Source organism: Aquarana catesbeiana, linkage group LG02 (genome assembly GCF_042186555.1).
Source record: "Aquarana catesbeiana isolate 2022-GZ linkage group LG02, ASM4218655v1, whole genome shotgun sequence".
In the NCBI taxonomy this organism is placed as follows: Eukaryota; Metazoa; Chordata; class Amphibia; order Anura; family Ranidae; genus Aquarana; species Aquarana catesbeiana.
The window spans coordinates 462,443,588-462,464,604 of NC_133325.1; the positions used below are offsets into that span (position 1 = coordinate 462,443,588).

The 21,017-nt window shown below is 43.9% G+C and overlaps 1 protein-coding gene across 7 annotated transcripts in view; it reads right to left on the minus strand.

Moving 5' to 3' along the window:
* Positions 1–742: 742 nt before the first annotated feature.
* The window catches only part of NGF (nerve growth factor), a 172,254-nt gene continuing 151,979 nt past the window's right edge, over positions 743–21,017 (minus strand). For 6 of the 7 annotated variants that reach the window (XM_073615671.1, XM_073615672.1, XM_073615670.1 and 3 more), the window contains one exon: positions 743–4,479. In XM_073615671.1, coding sequence (XP_073471772.1) covers positions 3,766–4,467 — 702 coding nt within the window. In that variant the 5' untranslated portion in view covers positions 4,468–4,479 and the 3' untranslated portion in view covers positions 743–3,765. The remainder of the gene's footprint in view (positions 4,480–21,017) is intronic. The other variant, XM_073615673.1, reaches the window with a different exon arrangement.

Sequence of the window (21,017 nt, forward strand, 5' to 3'; positions counted from 1 at the left end):
TGCCCTGATTACATGTCTCGATGTTCCCTGCAAGGAGATGCCACTGATCGTCTCTCCACACTACACACTCTCAGTGTAAGGCGATGAGGGACGATTACCAACATTTCCATGTTTACATGTGACCAACTGTGATTGGACAAAGCTGATCACATGGTTAAACTAGAGATCGGGGTTGTGTCGTGTCCTAGCAACACGATCTCTGCGGTTAAACTATAATTCTACAACTTTGCAATACTCTGGTTCAGCCACATCTTGAGTATGCTGTCCAGTTCTGGTCACCAGTCCTCAGGAAGGATGTGCTGGAACTGGAGAGAGTCCACAGAAGGGCAGCAACGCTAATAAGGGTGCTGGAGGACCTCAGTTATGAGAAGCGACTACAATCATTAAACGTATTCTTCCTGGAAAAGAGAAACTTAAGAGGAGATATGATCACAATTTACAAATATCTGAATGGTGATTCTAGCAGAAGGAAAAAACTATTCAGTCTCAGGTAATTTAAGAAGATATGCGGCCACTCTATGAAGTTGGATGAGAAGTGGTTTAACCTTAAACCGCATAAGGGATTCTTACTGTCAAAGCCGTAAGGATGTGGAACTCCCTTCCATGGTTGGTGGTGTCAGCAGGGAATGTTGATAATTACAAAAAAAAAAACTTTTAGATGGGTATCTTAGCATATGCAACTTGCAGGGATATGGGAAATGATGGTTGCATAATCATACAAACACACACAAACACACTGAACTGTATGGACTGGTGTCTTTATTCAACCTTACCAATTATGAATTGTAGAGCTTTGGGGCCTATTTACAGTAGGAAGCAGATACCATTAACTACTGGAAAGTGTATGTGACATTCATAAAATGCAGTCACTGTGTAAAGCCGGTGGTGTCCTTTTGGAAAGAGAAGTATCTGATTGACAAGTCAGGCAACTTTGGCATGTCACATGAGCCATCTTCTCTGCCCTTTTTTTTGTTTCAATCCACTGGAATGGTGCTCCTTTTGCCTGTTAAATTTCAAAGCAAGCAGAGCAGAATGCACATTTGTAAAGTGATGTCTGCAGGTACTTTTATGACTGTTAAAAATGATCTTTGTTGAGCCCAGCCTGAACATGGGGAATAGCCTTCTGCCCAAGCTGAGATTAAGCCCCTCCTTTTTATGTGCAGCCCAGGCCTCTATTATTGAACTATCTCTTGCCTCCATTGCCTAATCAAGTGCATTTGAGACAGTGGTTGGGGCTTAGTACCAGGAAAAATAGGGCTACATAGTGACTAAAGTTGAAGCTGTACACAGGGACCCATTAGAACAGAAAGACAAGTGCCTGCTCTTTAGTACTGGTTTTATCTTAACAATGCAGGTTAGGCCTGTGTATATTTTGTAATTGCCGAGTTATGGCAACCATATTTTCATATTTTATATGCAGGCTCTGTGCCTTGCTTGGTATTTATGTCCAATTACATTACAATACTGAACCATTTATTTCACTACAAGTCTACAAGACATACTGGGGTTTATTTACTAAAGCTAGAGAGGGCAAAATTAGTCACAATTCTGCAGAGAAACCAATCAGCTTCTAACCTCACCTTGTTAAATTAAGCTTTAGCAATAAAACCTGGGAGCTGATTGGTTTCTCTGCAGAATTGTGACTAATTTGCCCTCTCTAGCTTTAGTAAATAAACACCACTCTGTCTAACTGAAAACAACAGACTCCCTGTAGACCTTGAACCACTCCCAATGGTTCTGGTAGTTAGAGACCATGTCCTTTAAGCTGCCTAGACTTTAGGGCACATGAAAACGCTTTGGAGGATTATTTAGGACAGGGGTCAGCAAGCGTGGACCACCACTGCTAATTGTCCGTCCCGTCAGTATTAATTAATTAATTCACGGGCACCCAGCCCACAGACAAGTTCGCCGCTGTCCTCTTCATTGGACATTGGCGAGCGGCTGATATCACAGGCCTGGATGGGGGCAGGAACCACTGATGATAACTTTTTACATTGAACAGCAGGTGATTGGTTGCCGGGCGATCCTAGCCTGTTAATGTAAAAAGTTAACTTCAGCAGTTCCCGCCCCCATCCAGCCTGTGATACCAAATGCTCTGCTCTACACCTGTGTAAGGTAGGAGAGTTCTACCTACACAATGTGTGCTTGTGTGTCTGTGGGATGGGGTGCAGGGGACACTGTGGGGGCAGAGAACAGATGACACTATGGGGGCAGAGAACACTATGGGGGTAGAGGACAGAGGACACTAGGGGGGCAGAGGACACTATGGGGGCAGAGGGCAGAGAACACTATGGGGGCAGAGAACACTATGGGGCAGAGGACACTATGGGGGCAGAGGACAGAGGACACTATGGGGGCAGAGGACACTATGGGGACAGGGACCCCATCACCCCTGGGGACAGGGACCCCATCTAACCTAGGGAAGGGCCCCCCATCTAACCTAGGGATGGGGACCCCATTTTCTCTAGGGGCAGGAACCCCGTCTCCAGACCATGCTGGCTGGCATGGTTTGGATAGGGGATGGGGCAGTAAAATCTGAATCCCCAGCCATATGCTCCCTCAGGGTGAACTGGCTTTGTATTAGTGAAGCACCTTAAAGTGGGGTAAACCTATTATGTGATTATTACTATGTTATGATTATTATTATCTTCATTTATTAGCAGGTGAATGCGGGCCTCCATGCATTCACATACATTGAATCCGGCTCTTAAGTGGAAAAAATATTCTGACCCCTGATTAAGGACATTTCAGAGCAGCAAAAACCTAAATGTTTGAGCTCACAGAGCTCTCAATGCTCAATAAATGGTCAGTCCACCCAAAGGTAATATATTTGAGTTGAAGCCTGGTGGGATGAGTTAGCTCCTGACTTTCCTGACTTATTATATATCTCAAGTATTCAGGCAGAAAAATATCTCTGCTCCAATTTGTGATTCTGTCCCTGCCCCCTGGGAGTTTTAGATGTCCCCACACCTATTTGTGTTCCAGAAGCTTCTGTAACATTCTCCAATATATGAAATTAAAACAAAATTCCAACCGGGATAGAAGGAATTTATTCAATGGTCATAGCAGATAGTATGTATCTACCAAAAATGAAAAATGTATGATTCTTGTAGGTGGACTGACACTTTGAAATGTCTCTAGAACAAAGAAAAACATGCTGCTGCAGGTAATAAAACAGCAGCTTCAAAAAGCCTGCAGATATGGACAAACATTTCTAGCTAGTGTTGTAGCTTGTTGCTATGTTCCACCCCCTCACATTCCTACTGGTCAGCCATTATGATGGGCTGCCTCACTGAGCAATAGAAATACACAGAGAGCAGGAATGGATGGTGGCAAGCTTTAACAATATAAGGAAGTGTTGGAGCTTTGCCTGCATGAACAACCCAGCATTCAGCCATATCTGGAGGCTTTTTTAGGCTTCTGCAGTCATGTGAAGGCAGCTCCAGGTGTCTATGCTATACATTTGGAGCAGTTTTCTTGTTTATGCTTTAGAGACAAAGTCAAGTAAGGAGAAAGGAGGCAAAGTCTGTGCAACCATAAACACCACTAACTTTTTGGGCGTAATTTGGATATTTAGTTTAATGGAAAACCTTTTTCCAGCAAAATAAGCTTAATAAATTCAGTTGTAGAAAACACATTGCTTTGAAAACTTTTTAATAAATAGTCTCTTGTAAAAATTTTAAATATATCATGCAGTCCATATAATTTAAAATAATTTACAGGCTGAGGTAGGGGTGGGGAGAAGCTGGGACAGCAGGAAATAGTTCAGAAGGTTCGAGTTTTCCTGCTGAGCACACAAACACAGGCTGTATCAATCCGTATGAACCTCCATGCTGCTTGCTTCGCATCCATGGTCAATGCTTTGACAAAGGTGTGTGTGGTGGTACAATAGGAGTTCCAATGTTTTGAGTCAATCCCACGACATCCACCTGACACTGGCTTTGGATCGCTACACTTGGTCTCAAAAAAGTACTGTTTGAAAACGTTATTGTTTATATTGACTTCTCCCAGCACACTTACTTCCTTGCCCTTAATGTCAATGGCTGTGGTTTTATTCCCGACCCACATACTGACACTGTCACACACAGAGTATTCCCCCCGGTGAAGGACCGGATGCACTGTTCTTTTAGCCCGGATAGTTTTATTGAGGGACTCCTCATCATCTAAATATTCCAAGTTCCGGAGGTCCTCTGATAATGGTGGAGGTTGGGTGCTAAACAAAACTCTTGGAGAGCGAAACTTCCTTTTCCTGAAAAGCTTAGGATCAACTGTGATGTTGTGAAACATAGAAGGTTCATGAGTCTCTAATTTCCCATGATGCCGATGAAGTGACTTAGTTCGATGTGTGTGGTGGTGTTGAATACGATGTCTTGTTGATGCTCCCCCTGGGGCATGGTCTTTGGTCTTTGGTGCAGCCTGTATGCCGATCAAAAATGCTATAATCAGAGTGTAGTACAACATGGACATTACTCTCTCCACCTAGGGAAAAAACAATAAAATATTCAATACATATATCTTATAGGTACGTTTTCACAAAACTTCAGTAATAACAATGCTAAAACATCTTAATCATTTAAAAGAAGCAGTCAAATCTTTGCATTTACATTGGCACACCACACAATTCAAAAATTTACAAATAAAGTACTTCAATAAACTTCAGTTATGGATCTCGCTTTCAAAATCAACAAAACTTTCTTTACACTATCTATGGCTGTCTATTGTGGTGCTTAAAACAGATTCTATCTAGTATTAATGTTTGTTGCGTTAAGACGGTCATGAATGGGCTTCCATCGCACCGCAGTAGACCAAAAAAAATACACAACTTTTTTATTTTGAAATGTCATGCTACAATGCACAGCATGGCAGATTCACCAAGAGGAAACACCTTTGGACTGTTGCTATCAGGTAGACTCATCAGTCTGCTTTTTATAGCTATCATGTACACTATGGTATGAAGGTGTACAAAAGGACAGGTGCTGAGGCACGACTCATGAGAGATATAGAGGACATATGTTACTACTGTTTGTATATTTCCTATATGGATTATTTGTGGGTTTTCTTTGTTCAGTTGTGGTTACTCACTTGCTGCCACAACTTATTTGTTCACTTAGTATTACCTTTTAACTTTACTTTTTACCAAACTAACGGAAAATTCCCTTGCAAAGTGGTTTTCTCTTAAGTAAATCAACCCCAACATTTCAGCCAAAACAATGTTGTTTGTTAACTATGAATAAATTAGTAAAAAAAATCCATTGTGATGACTTACTATATTATAAAAATACCACCTCTATACTGCTTAAAAAATAAGTACACCTTTTGGAACATGTTACATGCTACACCAGTACGTATTTGGGGTGCCCCGGCAGCCAGGTCGTCCGATTCCTCCTTTAGCCCTCGTTCACACTGAAGGCGGGTTTAAAATCGTGCGAGTTCAGTTGAACTTGCACAATTTCAAACCCGTTTTTTTAGTGCAAGTTCAGGGTCGATTTGAAAGACATCTGTGTGAGTTCATGCACAGATGTCTATTGAAATTGCCCCCTAAGTCGCCCAAAGTAGTACAGGAACTGCTTTTGGAAATTGGTGCGGCGCTGCAAAGTTGGCGTTGCACCAATTGGGACAGTGCCGTTTGGCGGAAATAGACTGCGATTTGGCATGTGATTTGACATGTCAAATCGCTCCGATGTGTATGGGGCATAATGTGGCCGTGTCATTCATTTACAGTTTCCTGAGAATGAATGAACTACAACTACCATCAGCCACTGCTGCTGACAGCTCGTAGTTCTGAATGAACTGCAAGGGTCCTGATGGTTGCTCATTCATAACACCTACAGCTTTCAAACAAACTGCTAGTATGGAGGTACAGGCAGAAAGCTGCAGGGCTTGTCTACAGAAGTCTGACATTGCACCCTGATCCGCTGATCACATTCCAGGCTCCTGCGGGGAAAAAAAATACATGCACATTTTTTTTTTCTGCAAAAATATGTGCATTTATTATTTTTTAGGAAACATGAACATTTCCTTTAAAAGGAGCTTGACAGGATGGAAATATGGGAACTGCTGTTGCTGAGGCAATTACAGTGCAGAGGTCATCTTAAGAACTGTCACAATAAAGTCATTTTTTTGGTTTGCTAATGTTTTAGAAATGGTGCCAAGCCAGCACAACCCTTCAGGTTGAATATACTGTATGTGAGCAACTGTTTCCGAGATAATTACAGGGTCACAGGTCACATGATGTCTGACAGTTGTTATCCTGTTAACTGCCTGACCTTACACACAGTCTTCCATCTTGAATGGTGTGTGAGGTTAATCAGTTAACAAGCAACAATTGTCAACTTTAGGTGACTTCTGACCCTTCAACACTCAAGATAAATGGGTCTGGCTTACATAAAACAAGTAAAACTAAAAAAGGGGGAAGTATTCAGTTTTCATTCAAGTAAGCATGCACAATTACATATTCATATTTAGACTGAATATTCACATTTCTACATAGGTCTAATCCAATGATTGATTCTCGTTAACACCGTTGAATGCTAACCTGCCACTCCTTGCACCTGCTAAAACCATAGAAAGTGGCCAGTAATTCAGGTATGAGGGAGCATGGGTCCTTCTCTTTTCCACATATGATGCAGGGCTCAGCACCTAAGTGATCAATCGGCAGATTCAAGCATTGTCATACGAGGATCGGGGGAGGGGGGGTGTAGGGGTTAAGTGTGTCCTAGGGTGATTCTAACTGTGGGGGGGATGGACTATGTGTGACATGACACTGATCACCACTCCCGATTACAGGGAGCGGTGATCAGTGTCAGTGTCACTAGGCAGAATGGGGAAATGCTTGTTTACATCAGCATTTCCCCATTCTTCCTCTCCGTGAGACAAAAGTGGGTGTCCCCGTGGATACCGAGTACGCGGGACCCATGATCACACTCATGGAGCTCACGGCGCCACGCGCACGCAAGCCACTTCTTGAAGGGCAATGTACAGGTACGTTAATATGCCTGTACATGCCATTCTGCCGACGTATACCGGCGTGAGCCGGTCGGCAAGTGGTTAATACAGATTATTTCAAGCAATTTGTATACTTTTTCACTTATTCCTTAGCCTTCTAAGAAATGATCCTGTAGATCAGATCAGTGCAGACTTCAGTGGCTGCATGCTTGTTCTGGGTCAGTAACAGGTAGTGGAATATTCATCAAGGTGACAGCCTTGAAGTTTGCACCTTTAGGATTAGTTTACACTAGCAGAAGGCAGAGAATTTCAACTATGGCAGCCAGCACCAGCACAAGGGACACTTTGGATTAAATTGAAGTACCATGCTGATTTCTTTTATGTTTTATCTAAACTTAGCATTGAATATGCTTACAACCTCTACAGAACATTGTACTTTTAAGTGATTGTTTCCAAGCTTTACTAGATTACACTAAAGAAAAGGGTGCTTTATAGGGATGAGCTTCGTGTTCGAGTCGAACCCATGTTCGACTCGAACATCGGCTGTTCGATCGTTCGCCGAATTGCGAACGTTATGGGCCGTTCGCGCTAAATTCGTGTGGCGCGTCACGGCCCATAATTCACTGCGGCATCGCAGTGCATTGCTGGCTGATGATTGGCCAAGCATGCACTATGACCCGCATGCTTGGCCAATCACAGCGCTGTCAGTAGAGAGAGCTGTAATTGGCCAAAGCCAGGGTGGCTTTGGCCAATTACGGCTCAGGGCATTTAGTACACACCCCACACTATATAAGGCCGCCTGCACGGCGGCCCTGTGTAGTGTGTGTTCCGGTGTGCTGAGAGATAGAGAGAGAGAGAGACAGTGTCATTTGATTTGAGTTAGATAGATTAGGCAGAACAGTCAGTCAGTTAGCTGCACTTACAGTGTATTGTGTATATATATGCATCCCAGGTGTTGCATATATATATATACACTGTATTCAGTTTAGCTAGATCCGTTCCTGTTATCTTCTATCTAGACTATTTACATTTAATGCAGTGCGTCCTGCTCACAGTGTTCAGCTAGATCCGTTCCTGTTATCTTCTAGACTATTTACATTTAGTGCAGTGCGTCCTGCTCACAGTGTTCAGCTAGATCCGTTCCTGCTATTTACATTTAGTGCAGTGCGTCCTGCTCACAGTGTTCAGCTAGATCCGTTCCTGTTAAATTCCTACTGACCGGCAGGCTTGTCTGGTTACAGTATATAAAGCTACCTGAAGAAAATTACAGGTGTTCTATTTGATCCTATTAGTACCACGGTCAGGCAGCTAGACTATTTACATTTAGTACAGTGTGTCCTGCTCACAGTGTTCAGCTAGATCCGTTCCTGTTATCTTCCTACTGACAGGCAGGCTTGTCTGGTTACAGTATATAAAGCTACCTGAAGAAAATTACAGGTGTTCTATTTGATCCTATTAGTACCACGGTCAGGCAGCTAGACTATTTACATTTAGTACAGTGCGTCCTGCTCACAGTGTTCAGCTAGATCCGTTCCTGTTATCTTCCTACTGACAGGCAGGCTTGTCTGGTTACAGTATATAAAGCTACTTGAAGAAAATTACAGGTGTTCTATCCCAGCTTAGTGCAGCTACAGGCCATTAGTATGTCTGGAAGGCCAAGAAGGAGAGGCAGACAGTCACAAGCCAATAAGAGAGGGCAAGCAGGCTCTGTGTCTAGTGCTGGTCGTGGAGACGGTGCATCCTCATCAGCACGTGGCCATGGGACACGCTTGGCCTTTTTTTCGGCAGCTGGCCATGTTGAGCCGCAACATGCGGAAGACTTGGTCGAGTGGATGACCAAGCCGTCCTCATCCTCCTCATCCTCTCTCACCCATGCCCAGGGTGCTTTGTCTGGCAAAGCAGCGGCCTCTTCCCTCAGCTCAATGTCATCAGTGACTCCTTCCCTAGCTCCACCATGTCCTCATGAGGATTCCCTCGAACTGTTTGACCACAGTGTTGGGTACATGCTCCAGGAGGATGCCCAGCGTTTGGAAGGCTCTGATGACGATACTGAGCTCGATGAAGGCAGTAACATGAGCGCGGACAGAGGGGGTGCCCAAGAAGGACAGCAATCTGGCAGTCATGCTCCCCCTGCTGCAGCATACTGCCAGGTTTGCTCCAGTGATGAGGAGGGAGGGGATGATGAGGTCACTGACTCAACGTGGGTGCCTGATAGGAGAGAGGAGGAGGAGGAGGAGGAGGAGGAGGAGGAGGAGGAGGCGGCAGCACATCACCAACGAGGCAGGATGCCCTCCAGGGGCCAGCCTAAGGGCAGCACATTGACTGCATCACACCCCAAAGCTCCACATGTGCAGGGCGCTGCAGTCTCTGCGCGTTATTCAAAAAGTTCTTTGGTGTGGGCCTTTTTTGAGACGAGTGCATCAGATCGCACCGCTGCTATTTGCAACATATGTCTCAAGCGTATCTCGCGTGGCCAAAATATCTCCCGCTTGGGTACCACATGCTTGACCAGACATATGTTGACCTGCCATGCAGTTCGTTGGCAAGCGTATCTAAAAGACCCACACCAAAGAACAAAGAGGATCTCTCCTTGCTCCTCATCAGCTGAGATTTCCAACCCCACTAGACCTTCAGTCCTCTCTGAGACCTGCAGTGAGAGGAATGAAGGTGTAGAATTAGGTGTGTCACAGCCAAGTACTTGTGGGCAATCTGCTTTTGGTACACCGACGTCAGATTGTACCAGGCAAATTTCCCTGCCCCAGCTGCTGCACCGCCGAAAGAAGTTTGCTCCCAGCCATCCACATGCCCAGCGGTTGAATGCTAGCTTGGCAAAATTGCTAGCACTTCAACTGCTGCCTTTTCAGTTGGTAGACTCTGCCCCCTTCCGTGAGTTTGTGGAATGTGCGGTTCCTCAGTGGCAGGTACCCAAACGCCACTTTTTCTCACGGAAGGCGATTCCGGCTCTCTACCGGCATGTGGAAGGCAATGTCCATGCCTCGCTGGACAGGGCGGTCAGCGGTAAGGTGCATATTACCGCTGACTCATGGTCCAGCAGGCATGGACAGGGACGTTACCTAAGTTTCACGGCGCATTGGGTGACTCTGCTGGCAGCTGGGAAGGATGCAGGACAAGGTGCAGTAGTGTTGGAGGTTGTTCCGCCACCACGCCTCCAAAATGCTGATTGTGACACACCTCTCTCCTCCACCCCCTCCTCTTCTTCTTCCTCCATGGCCTCTTCCTCGGAACCAGCGGTGCTCCGTAGGCGTTCAAGGGGCTACGCAAGTACGCAGGCCAAAAGATGCCATGCGGTGCTTGAGCTGGTGTGCTTGGGGGACAGGAGCCACACTGGGGCAGAGGTTCTGTCAGCTCTGCAGGGGCAGGTTCAGAGGTGGTTGACGCCACGCCAACTTAAGGCAGGAATGGTGGTTTGCGACAATGGCACCAACCTCCTCTCTGCCCTCCGACAGGGACAAATGACCCATGTGCCCTGTTTGGCTCACGTCCTTAACTTGGTGGTGCAGCGGTTCTTGGGCAGGTACCCGGGCTTACAGGATGTCCTGAGGCAGGCCAGGAAAGTCTGTGTGCATTTCCGCCGGTCATATAATGCCAGTGCTCGGCTGACGGACCTCCAAAAGGAGTTTAACCTGCCCAAGAACCGCCTAATCTGTGACATGCCCACCAGGTGGAACTCAACGTTGGCCATGCTGCAGCGGCTGCACACGCAGCAGAGGGCCATCAATGAGTACCTGTGCGACTATGGCACCAGGACAGGGTCAGGGGAGCTTGGTTTTTTTTCCCCACGCCAGTGGGCCATGATCAGGGATGCATGCACTGTCCTGTCACCATTCGAGGAGGCCACGAGGATGGTGAGCAGTGACAGTGCATGCATCAGTGACACTGTCCCCCTTGTCCACCTGTTGGAGCACACGCTGCGTGGAATAATGGACAGGGCACTTGAGGCAGAACAGAGGCAGGAAGAGGAGGACTTCCTTAGCTCTCAAGGCCCCCTTTATCCAGACAGTGTTCCTGCGTGCCCGCCGATCACACAGGAAGAGGACGAGGAGGAAGAGGAGGAGGAGGAAGATTGTGTCAGTATGGAGGTGGAGCCTGGCACTCAGCATCAGCAGCAGTCTTTAAGGGATCAGTCCCAAGAAACACATGGACTTGTACGTGGCTGGGAGGAGGTGGCTGCGGACCATGTCGTTCTTAGTGACCCAGAGGACTCCGGACCGAATGCCTCAGCAAACCTACGCTGCATGGCCTCCCTGATCCTGCAAAGCCTGCGTAAGGATCCTCGTATTCGTGGTATCAAGGAGAAGGACCAATACTGGCTGGCAACCCTCCTTGATCCACGTTACAAGGGTAAGGTTGCGGACCTTATCTTGCCATCGCAGAGGGAGCAGAGGATGAAACATCTTCGGGAGGCCTTGCAGAAAGGTCTGTGCAATGCGTTCCCAGAGACTGGGAGGTTACAAACTCCTGTTTCTGGACAACGTGTTGCTGAGGCTTCGGTCAGTCAAAGAAGGAGCGGTGGAGAAGGTGGCCGTCTGACCGATGCGTTCAGACAATTTTTTGGTCCGCAGCCCCAAGGTATGATCGGTTCCAGCAACCATCGCCAGCGTCTGTTTTACATGGTGCAGGAATACCTAGGGGCAAGATCAGACTTGGACACCTTTCCCACCGAAAATCCTCTGGGTTACTGGGTCTTGAGGATGGATCACTGGCCAGAGCTTGCACAGTATGCAATTGAGCTACTGGCCTGTCCTGCATCCAGCGTTCTTTCGGAACGCACATTCAGTGCTGCTGGAGGCGTGGTAACCGATCACAGGGTGCGTCTGTCCACCGACTCGGTCGATCGGCTGACCTTCATAAAAATGAATGAGTCTTGGATCACCACCAGCTACCAAGCACCTGATGCTGATGTAACCGAATAATTTTTTTTGAAATCTCAGATCCCTTCAAAGACTGCCTATGCTGATGCTGAGTGACTATCCCTGAGTAATTATCCTCTTCCTCCTCAATCATCACGCTGATAGCTTGTAAGAACATTTTTGGTTCTGGGCGCCACCACCAGTGCCTAAGGCACAATTTTTCAGCCCCTGTTTAACAGGGGCGTGTAATTACAATTTTTGATGTAATACTTTGCAGCAGGGCTCGTTCCTGCATTCCAACTAGAGTGTCTGTGAGGGGTTGCAGTGTTGTGGCACCAGCACCAGTGCCTAGGGCCCAATTTTTCTGCCCCTGTCTAACAGGGGCGTGTAATTACAATTTTTGATGCAATACTTTGCAGCAGGGCTCGTTCCTGCGTTCCAACTAGAGTGTCTGTGAGGGGTTGCAGTGTTGTGGCACCAGCACCAGTGCCTAAGGCCCAATTTTTCTGCCCCTGTCTAACAGGGGCGTGTAATTACAATTTTTGATGCAATACTTTGCAGCAGGGCTCGTTCCTGCGTTCCAACTAGAGTGTCTGTGAGGGGTTGCAGTGTTGTGGCACCAGCACCAGTGCCTAAGGCCCAATTTTTCTGCCCCTGTCTAACAGGGGCGTGTAATTACAATTTTTGAAGCAATAATTTGCAGCAGGGCTCGTTCCTGCGTTCCAACTAGAGTGTCTGTGAGGGGTTGCAGTGTTGTGGCACCAGCACCAGTGCCTAAGGCCTAATTTTTCAGCTCCTGTTCAACAGGGGCATGTAATTACAATTCTTGATCTAATATTTCACAGCAGGGCCCTGTGAGGGCTTACAGTGTTGTGGCCACAGCAACACCTAAGGCCCAAATTTCTGCTGAGTATATAGGGCAGGACCCTACTTTCAAACATCTAACTTACAAACGACTCCTACTTGCAAACGGAAGGAGACAACAGGAAGTGAGATGAAATCTACCCCTAGGAAGGGAAATTCTCTCCTGTAAGAGTTAATATGGGAAAACAAGTTCTCCTTTCCACTGATGCTTTCCAATCCTTGTTCCACAAAAAAACCCAAATTTTCAAAAAACATTTTTCATTGGGACAAAAAAGTGAGGTGAAATCTTCTGAAGAGGAGGAAAGACAGCAAAACAAATGTCACAGGGGTGATAACCCTTCCCTATGTTTTCCAAAAAGCTTAGAAAAGATTTTTTGGCTGGAGCTAAACACGTTAAAAATGTTCAAAATTACAAACAGATTCTACTTAACAACAAACCTACAGTCCCTGTCTTGTTTGCACCGCCTGTATACTGCTGTTCAGAGTATATAGGGCCTGGTGGCCCCACACCTTTCCTTATTTTAATTTGGGTGCGGGGTTCCCCTTAATATCCATACAAGACCCAAAGGGACTGGTAATGGACTGGGGGGTACCCATGCCGTTTGTCTCACTGATTTTCATCCATATTGCCATGACCCGACATGACATTAAACCCGCAAGCAGTTTTAAATGAGATTTTTTCCTTTAAAAATGACATTTGGTGCAGGGACTGTTCTAAACATGGGAAACACGCGTCACTTTACAGGCATACTATAGACACCCCCCAGGTACGATATTTAAAGGAATATTTCACTTTTTTTTTTTTTACTTTAAGCATCATTAAAATCACTGCTCCCGAAAAAACGGCCGTTTTTAAAAGTTTTTTTTGCATTGATACATGTCCCCTGGGGTAGGACCCGGGTCCCCAAACCCTTTTTAGGACAATACCATGCAAATTAGCCTTTAAAATGAGCACTTTTGATTTCGAACGTTCGAGTCCCATAGACGTCAATGGGGTTCTAACGTTCGTGCGAACTTTCGGTCCGTTCGCGGGTTCTGGTGCGAACCGAACCGGGGGGTGTTCGGCTCATCCCTAGTGCTTTAGGACAGATGTAAAGTCATCAGCTATAGGGTTAAACCTAGGTAAGTTGGCAGTTATTTTATATAGGTCAAATATGTGCATATGTGTGTGCACGTGTGTGTGTGTGCCCAAGGTCTGGGTCTGAGTATGAAAAACAAGATTGTGACTAGGGTAGCAATATTTTTTTTCTTGGATGGAATAGTCTGCTTTTTTCTTCAAGCTGAACCCATGGAATTGAAAAAACTGAAATCAATGCAGCTCTGTATTCGATAATACATCAATAAAATTTGAATGCAAGCAATGTTAAGTTCATGAGTTTGGCTTGATATCAGACTCTTGCAATCCTTGCAGAGCTAAAGCAGAAGAGGGAGAGGCAGCACAAGTACTCACACCGATGTGCTACAGTCAGGGCTGCTGTTAGAAACCGTGGGGCCCCATACAGACAACCTGACACAGGGCCCTATGCAGCAAAAGCTTCGGTTATGAATGAACACAGTGAGTGATCAGTACCGAAGGGGCTGGTAAATATGACATATTTACCTAACCCTTCCCCCACTCTCAATATTGAAAGACCCTATTGTGTGCTTACAGCTGCTGGAGGGAAGAAGCAGAGGGAAACCAGCAGGGGGTAGTGGGGCACACAGAGGGACATGGGCAGCAGGGGGAAAAGTATGGTGCACAGGGAGGGTGATCAGTGGGGGGGGGGCACTTACTGGAACTGATCCTTTGTATGGCTCTCTCTACAGCAGCTGAAAGCCAATGGGAGGGAGAGGAGAAGAAGCCAGTTTTTAGCTGCTGCAGAGAGCCATACAGGTGATTGGTTCCAGTAATTGTTCCCCTGCTGCACTGATCCCCCTCCCTGCCCACATCCAATTCACCTTGCTGCCTGGGTCCCCCTGCTGGCCTGGGCCCCATTCAGGAGGACTGATGGTACCCCCCTTATCTATGGCCCTGGCTAAAGTGCAAGGAGTTAGCTGTTAGAAGGAGATAGCAGAGAGGCAGAGAGATGAGTTTATCAGTTTGTTGCTTCTCTTTCATTTGCCCAGTTACAGAGTGGGGGTGAGAAGGAGAGCTGTGTAACTGAATTGTAGCAGAGAAAAGTCAAGTCCCTGGTAGAAATGCCAAGTCATTTGAAAGAGACTAATGTACAGAAATAAAAATTCTTTGGCAGGTAAAACAGCTCTTTTGTGTATAGTATGTATTTCAGCAGGAGCTCAGCTTTTAGTTTATCATAATTCTCTCCTATGTAAGCATATACGCCTAAAAAAGTCATTTTATTTAATCTACAAGTAAAGTGCACATACTGTATTTATGTCATACAAGGTGCTATGATCTAAGGATCCAATTCAAATGATTAAAACTGAAGTTTAGCCTTAATTATCATCGGAATATAAAAATAGAAAACCTGTTGCAGACTTCTAAGAAAAACTTGCATCAGTATATGGTTTTAGAAATTAAAACAACCACACACTGTGAAAGTGACATGTAATTATGTTGTCAATTTGTGTTAATGACAGGAACTGGGATAAATGGAAAGAATGTCCGCAATAAGTCTGAGTCACTTGGGTTAGGGATGCAAATAACAATACACCATATGGGTAATAAATTCAAAGTATATAGTCACAGAAACTAAGATATAGGCAAAGTATCCCATCACATCTATTAACATACATAATTATACTATTATTCTGTAGGTTTCTCTGTCAAAAAAAAAAAAATCGATTACAGACCCTGGAAAGGACATCTATGCATATTCATCTTACAGGGGATGATTATTTTTATTGCCACCTACAAACATTGGTTAATAACCCAGGGTAATATATATCAGATGGTTTAATAGGTGTGTTTGTATTTTCTCCCTGTTAAAGCTAATAAGTGACCTGTTTGTCATGAGGAAACTATTATTGAGGCCAGACAATCCTAGCATGGCTACTTTTATAAGGAACATCAAACGCATTCTGTAATTTTTCCATTCTCAGAAATATCTGGAATATTCTAGTCTGTAATGTAGACCAGGTCTCACAGCAAGATATCTTCAGAAAATGGAAATCTCGTTTTTTCTTTGGTAGTTTTCTTTTGTATACACTATAGGGCAAGTTCAGTTAAAGTGATTGTAAACCTTCATTTTTTTTAAAAATAAAAAACATATCATACTTACCACCACTGTGCAGTTCATTTTGCACAGTGTGGCCCCAAACCTTGTCTTCTGGGGTCCCCGGCAGCACTTGTGGCTCCTCCTCGCATCGGTAAACCCCCTAGGAGAAGCGCTCCCCCGGGGGTTACCCTGCGGGCTTGCTCCCGAGTCCAGCATTTGCATGCATGGACACAGAATGACGGACTCGGCCCCGCCCCCCGGCGCCTGCGTCATTGGATTTGATTGACAGCAGCGGGAGCCAATGGCTCTATCCAATCAAGAGCTGAGAACCCAAGGCAGAGAAGGTGAGCATTTCTCCGCCGAGGGAATGAACGGGCTCAAGTGAGTAAAACGAGGGGGCTGGGGGGCCGGTCAGTGCCAGAAGTTTTTTCACCTTAATGCATAGGATGCATTAAGGTAAAAAAACATGAGGTTTTACAACCCCTTAAGTCTCACATGTGCACTGTGCCTTTGCCATCATGCACTGTGCTAAAAAAAAAATGTACACATGAAGTCATTACCCATGCCTAGTGCCTGCGGTTTTTGTCTTGGCTGTTGGCCTATTCCCTATGGACTAACTGCTTTGTATGAAAAGCAAATCAACACACATGACTGCACAAAAATGTAGTAAATAGGGATGAAACGAACACCTCACAGTTCGGTTTGCACCAGAACTTGAGAACAGACAAAAAATTTGTGCGAACATGCAAACACCATTAAAGTCTATAGGACACGAGCGTGAAAAATCAAAAGTGCTAATTTTAAAGGCTTATATGCAAGTTATTGCCGTAAAAAGTGTTTGGGGACCGGGATACTGCCCCAGGGGACATGTATCAATGCAAAAAAAGTTTTTAAAACGGGCGTTTTTTTAGGAGCAGTGATTTTAAGAATGCTTAAAGTGAAACAATAAAAATAAAATATTCCTTTAAATATCGTGCCTGGGGGGTCCCCTTAGTCTGCCTGTAAAGTAGCACATTTTTTCCATGTTTAGAAAAGTACTGCATCAAAATGACATTTCTAAAGGAAAAAATGTCATTTAAAATTGCTCATGGCTGTAATGTATTGCCAGATCCTGGCAATATACATAAAAAATCATTTAAAAAAAAAACTGCGTGGGTTTCCCCCCCCAGTCCATACCAGGTCCTAGGGTCTGGTATGAATATTAAGGTGAAGTCCACACCAAATTTTATTTTTAAAAATGGCGTGGGGGACCCCCCCCCCAAAATCCATACCAGACCCAAAGGGCCTGGTATGGACGGGGGGAACCCATGCCGTTTTTTTCTTAATTCTGTCAAAGGGCTCCCCATAACCACTTTAATACACTATATTATATATTGTACACGGCACTATATACCCTGCATTGTATTATATATACTACACTCAGTTCACTATATATTCTCAACTGCAGTATATATACTATACGAACTGCACTGTATACTCTGAACTGCACTATATACTATACAGACTGCACTATATACTCTGCTGAAAAATTGGGCCTTAGGTGTTGGTGGTGGCAGAACATGGTAACCCCTTACAGTTACTCGTGTTGGGCGCAGGAACGGTCCCTCCTGTTAAATATTATTTAAAAAATTGTAATTACATGCCCCTGTTAAACAGGGGCAGAAACATTGGGCCTTAGGTGTTGGTGGTGCCACAACACTGTAACGCCTCACAGTTACTCTTGTTGGGTGCAGGAATATTGCCTGTACTGACTAAATATAGAGTTTACACTGTATATATAGGCTACACTGAATGCAGCGTATATATATATATATATATATATGTATATATATGTATATATATATATATATATATATATGTATATATATGTATATATATATATATATATATATATATGTATATATATATATATATACACACACACACACACACACTAGTCTGACTGTATATATATATGTTTTAAATACACTGCCACTAACTAACTTGCCTACCCAATTTAGCTCATTCTCTCTATCTTCGTCCACTATAACACACTATATGGGCGCTGTGTAAGCAGCTTTATATAGTATGGGGCATGGACTTAGTCCCCCTGAGCCATGATTGACCAAAGGCACCCTGCCTTTGGCCAATTATTGCTCTTGCTGAGGAGCGTGCTGTGATTGCCCAAAGCATGCAGGTGTATGCTTTGGGCAATCATCATACAGCAATGCACTGCAGTCTTGAAGTGCATTGTGGGGAGCTCGAATTTGCTGCGTATGTCCCATAAAATTCACTGTTCGGCGAACGGGCGAATACCCGATGTTCGAGTTGAACTTACGTTCAACTCGAAACTCGAAGCTCATTCCTAGTAGTAAACACATATAAAAGGAAAGTAAAGTACATTTTCAGTGAACATATTTTTTTATGTATTTTGAGTTTTTTTATTTCAGTGTTTATGTTAACCATTCAATGCCAACTCATATACATGTATGTCATGTGACTTTAAGTGGTTATAGCGAGATGACGCCTGCAGCTACAATTGCGTTTTTTTGTTTTTTTTTTTACAGCCAGCATCTGGCTTTTATTTAAAAGACATCCTAGCAGCTAATTAGCCGCTGGATGGCTTTTACAGGTTGCAGGGTGGGGCAGGCCACCCCCCCCCCCGCCACCCTTAAGTGCCTCTCTCCGGGCTCTACTGTCCCATCGGCGAGCCCCGAATGAAAGCCGGCGCTTCTACCAGCCTGCCACAGAGCTTGTCGAGGAAGGTCCCAGATGAGCTCTAATGTATAGGAAACTGGAAGCAACAAGCTTTTTCTTCACTTCTGTTTTTCTGGTTGTAAACATCACATTTTTTAATTTGAAAAGTATCAGATCACACCAGTTATGGTGTGATCACATGCTTGTAAGGGCAGAGGAGACATCAGGGGTCTAATAGACCCCATATCTTTCAATAAATAGTACCTGTCACTGCCTATTGCTGTCACGAGGGATGCTTACATTCTTTGTGACAGCAATAAAAGTGATATAAAAAACAAATTAAAGACAGGGGGGATATTTACTAAAGGCAAATCCACTTTTCACTACAAGTGCACTGCAAGTGCCAGCAAAGTGCAGTCGCTGTAGATCTGAGGGGGACATGCAAGAAAAATGAAAACAGCATTTTTCTTTGTACATGATTAGTTGATACAAATCAGCAGAGCTTCCCCTCATTTCAGATCTTCCCCTCAGATCTACAACGACTGAAAAGTGCATTTGTAGTGCAAACTGGCTTTGCCTTTAGTAAATAAACCCCACAGTGTAAAAATTTAAAAATGAAATAAATAATAAGAAAAAGAAAATGTAAACACCCCCATCTCCCCGTGCTCGCGCACAAAAGCAAATGCACAAGTTGATCCCACGCATATGTAAATAGCGAGTGCACCACTCATGTGAGGTATTGCTGTGAACATCAGAGCGAGAGTAAAAATTCTAGCACCAGACCTCCTCTATAACTCTAAACTGGTAACCTGTAAAAACGTCACCTATGGCGACCTGGTTTGCCGCCATTTCACAAGCGTGCACAATTTTAAAGCGTGTCATGTTGGGTATCTACTTACTCTGTGTAACATCATCTTTTAGATTTTACCAGAAAAAAAAAATGGGTATTACATTGTATTTGTGTGCATTTAAATTCATTAAAGTGTATTTCTTCCAAAAATTTGCGTTCAAAATTCCGATGCACAAATACCATATGACATTTAAAATTGCAAAACCAACCATTTTAGTCTTTAGGGCCTCTGCTTAAAATATATATACATATAATGTTTAGGGGTTATAAGTAATTTTCTAGCAAGAAATATTGATTTTTTTAAACAAAAAGTGTAAGAAAAGGCCCAGTCTTTAGTGATTTATGTGATGGTCACATTTTTACATGCTTGCTCTGCCATATTTTCATTATTGCATTAAATATAGACATTCATCAATTAAACATAGGATAGAACCTTTTGCAAGCAGACGCCATCAGTTTGCCTGAGGCTACACACAGATGTAAGTCAGCCTCCAGAAAGATGGTGCTGTTTCACTGCTAGATGCAAGTGATAAATGTGACAAACCAAATATGCATTATAACTTATATTAAAAAATAAATAAAATAGCTGTGAGTCAGCCTCCGGAAGGAAGTAATGTTTCTTAGAGCCTGCCAACTGCTGGCTGCAAGTGGCAGATATGAAATAACCATATGCAATATTAGACTTTCTAATAAATTAACTTTAAAGGTGTTTTCCAACTTTTATTGATGTTTAAATAGTTTATTTAGAACAGTTTGGCCTGAAAAAAACTTAATTTAAACTTCACTAAAAGCCAGAGATTAGTTTTAGTTCAGCCTCCAGAAAGACTGTGTTGTTCGCTAGAGCTCATTAACTGATGGCTGTGAGTGTCCTATGAAATTAAAGCGTAACTCCACTTTCGTTGACAAAAAAACATTTCCCTCTGGGTGATCTATGTACATTACAAGGATTTTAACCACTTCAGCCCCGGAAGGATTTATCCCCTTCCTGACCAGAGCACTTTTTCCAATTTGGCACTGTGTCGCTTTAACTGCTAATTGCGCGGTCATGCAATGCTGTACCCAAACGAAATTTGCGTCCTTTTCTTCCCACAAATAGAGCTTTCTTTTGATGGTATTTAATCACCTCTGCCGTTTTTATTTTTTGCGCTATACACGGAAAAAGACCGAAAATTTTGAAAAAAAATTATATTTTCTACTTTTTGTTCTAAAAAAAATCCAATAAACTCAATTTTAGTCATACATTTAGGCCAAAATGTATTTGGCCCCATGTCTTTGGTAAAAAAAATGTCAATAAGTGTATATTTATTGGTTTGCGCAAAAGTTATAGCGCCTACAAACTAGGGTACATTTTCTGGAATTTACACAGCCTTTAATTTATGACTGCCTATGTCGTTTCTTGAGGTGCTAAAATGGCAGGGCAGTACAAAACCCCCCCAAATGACCCCATTTTGGAAAGTAGACACCCCAAGGAAATTGCTGAGAGGCATGTTGAGCCCATTGAATATTCATTTTTTTTGTCCCAAGTGATTGAATAATGACAAAAAAAAAAAAAAATTACAAAAAGTTGTCACTAAATGATATATTGCTCACACAGGCCATGGGCATATGTGGAATTGCACCCCAAAATACATTTAGCTGCTTCTCCTGAGTATGGGG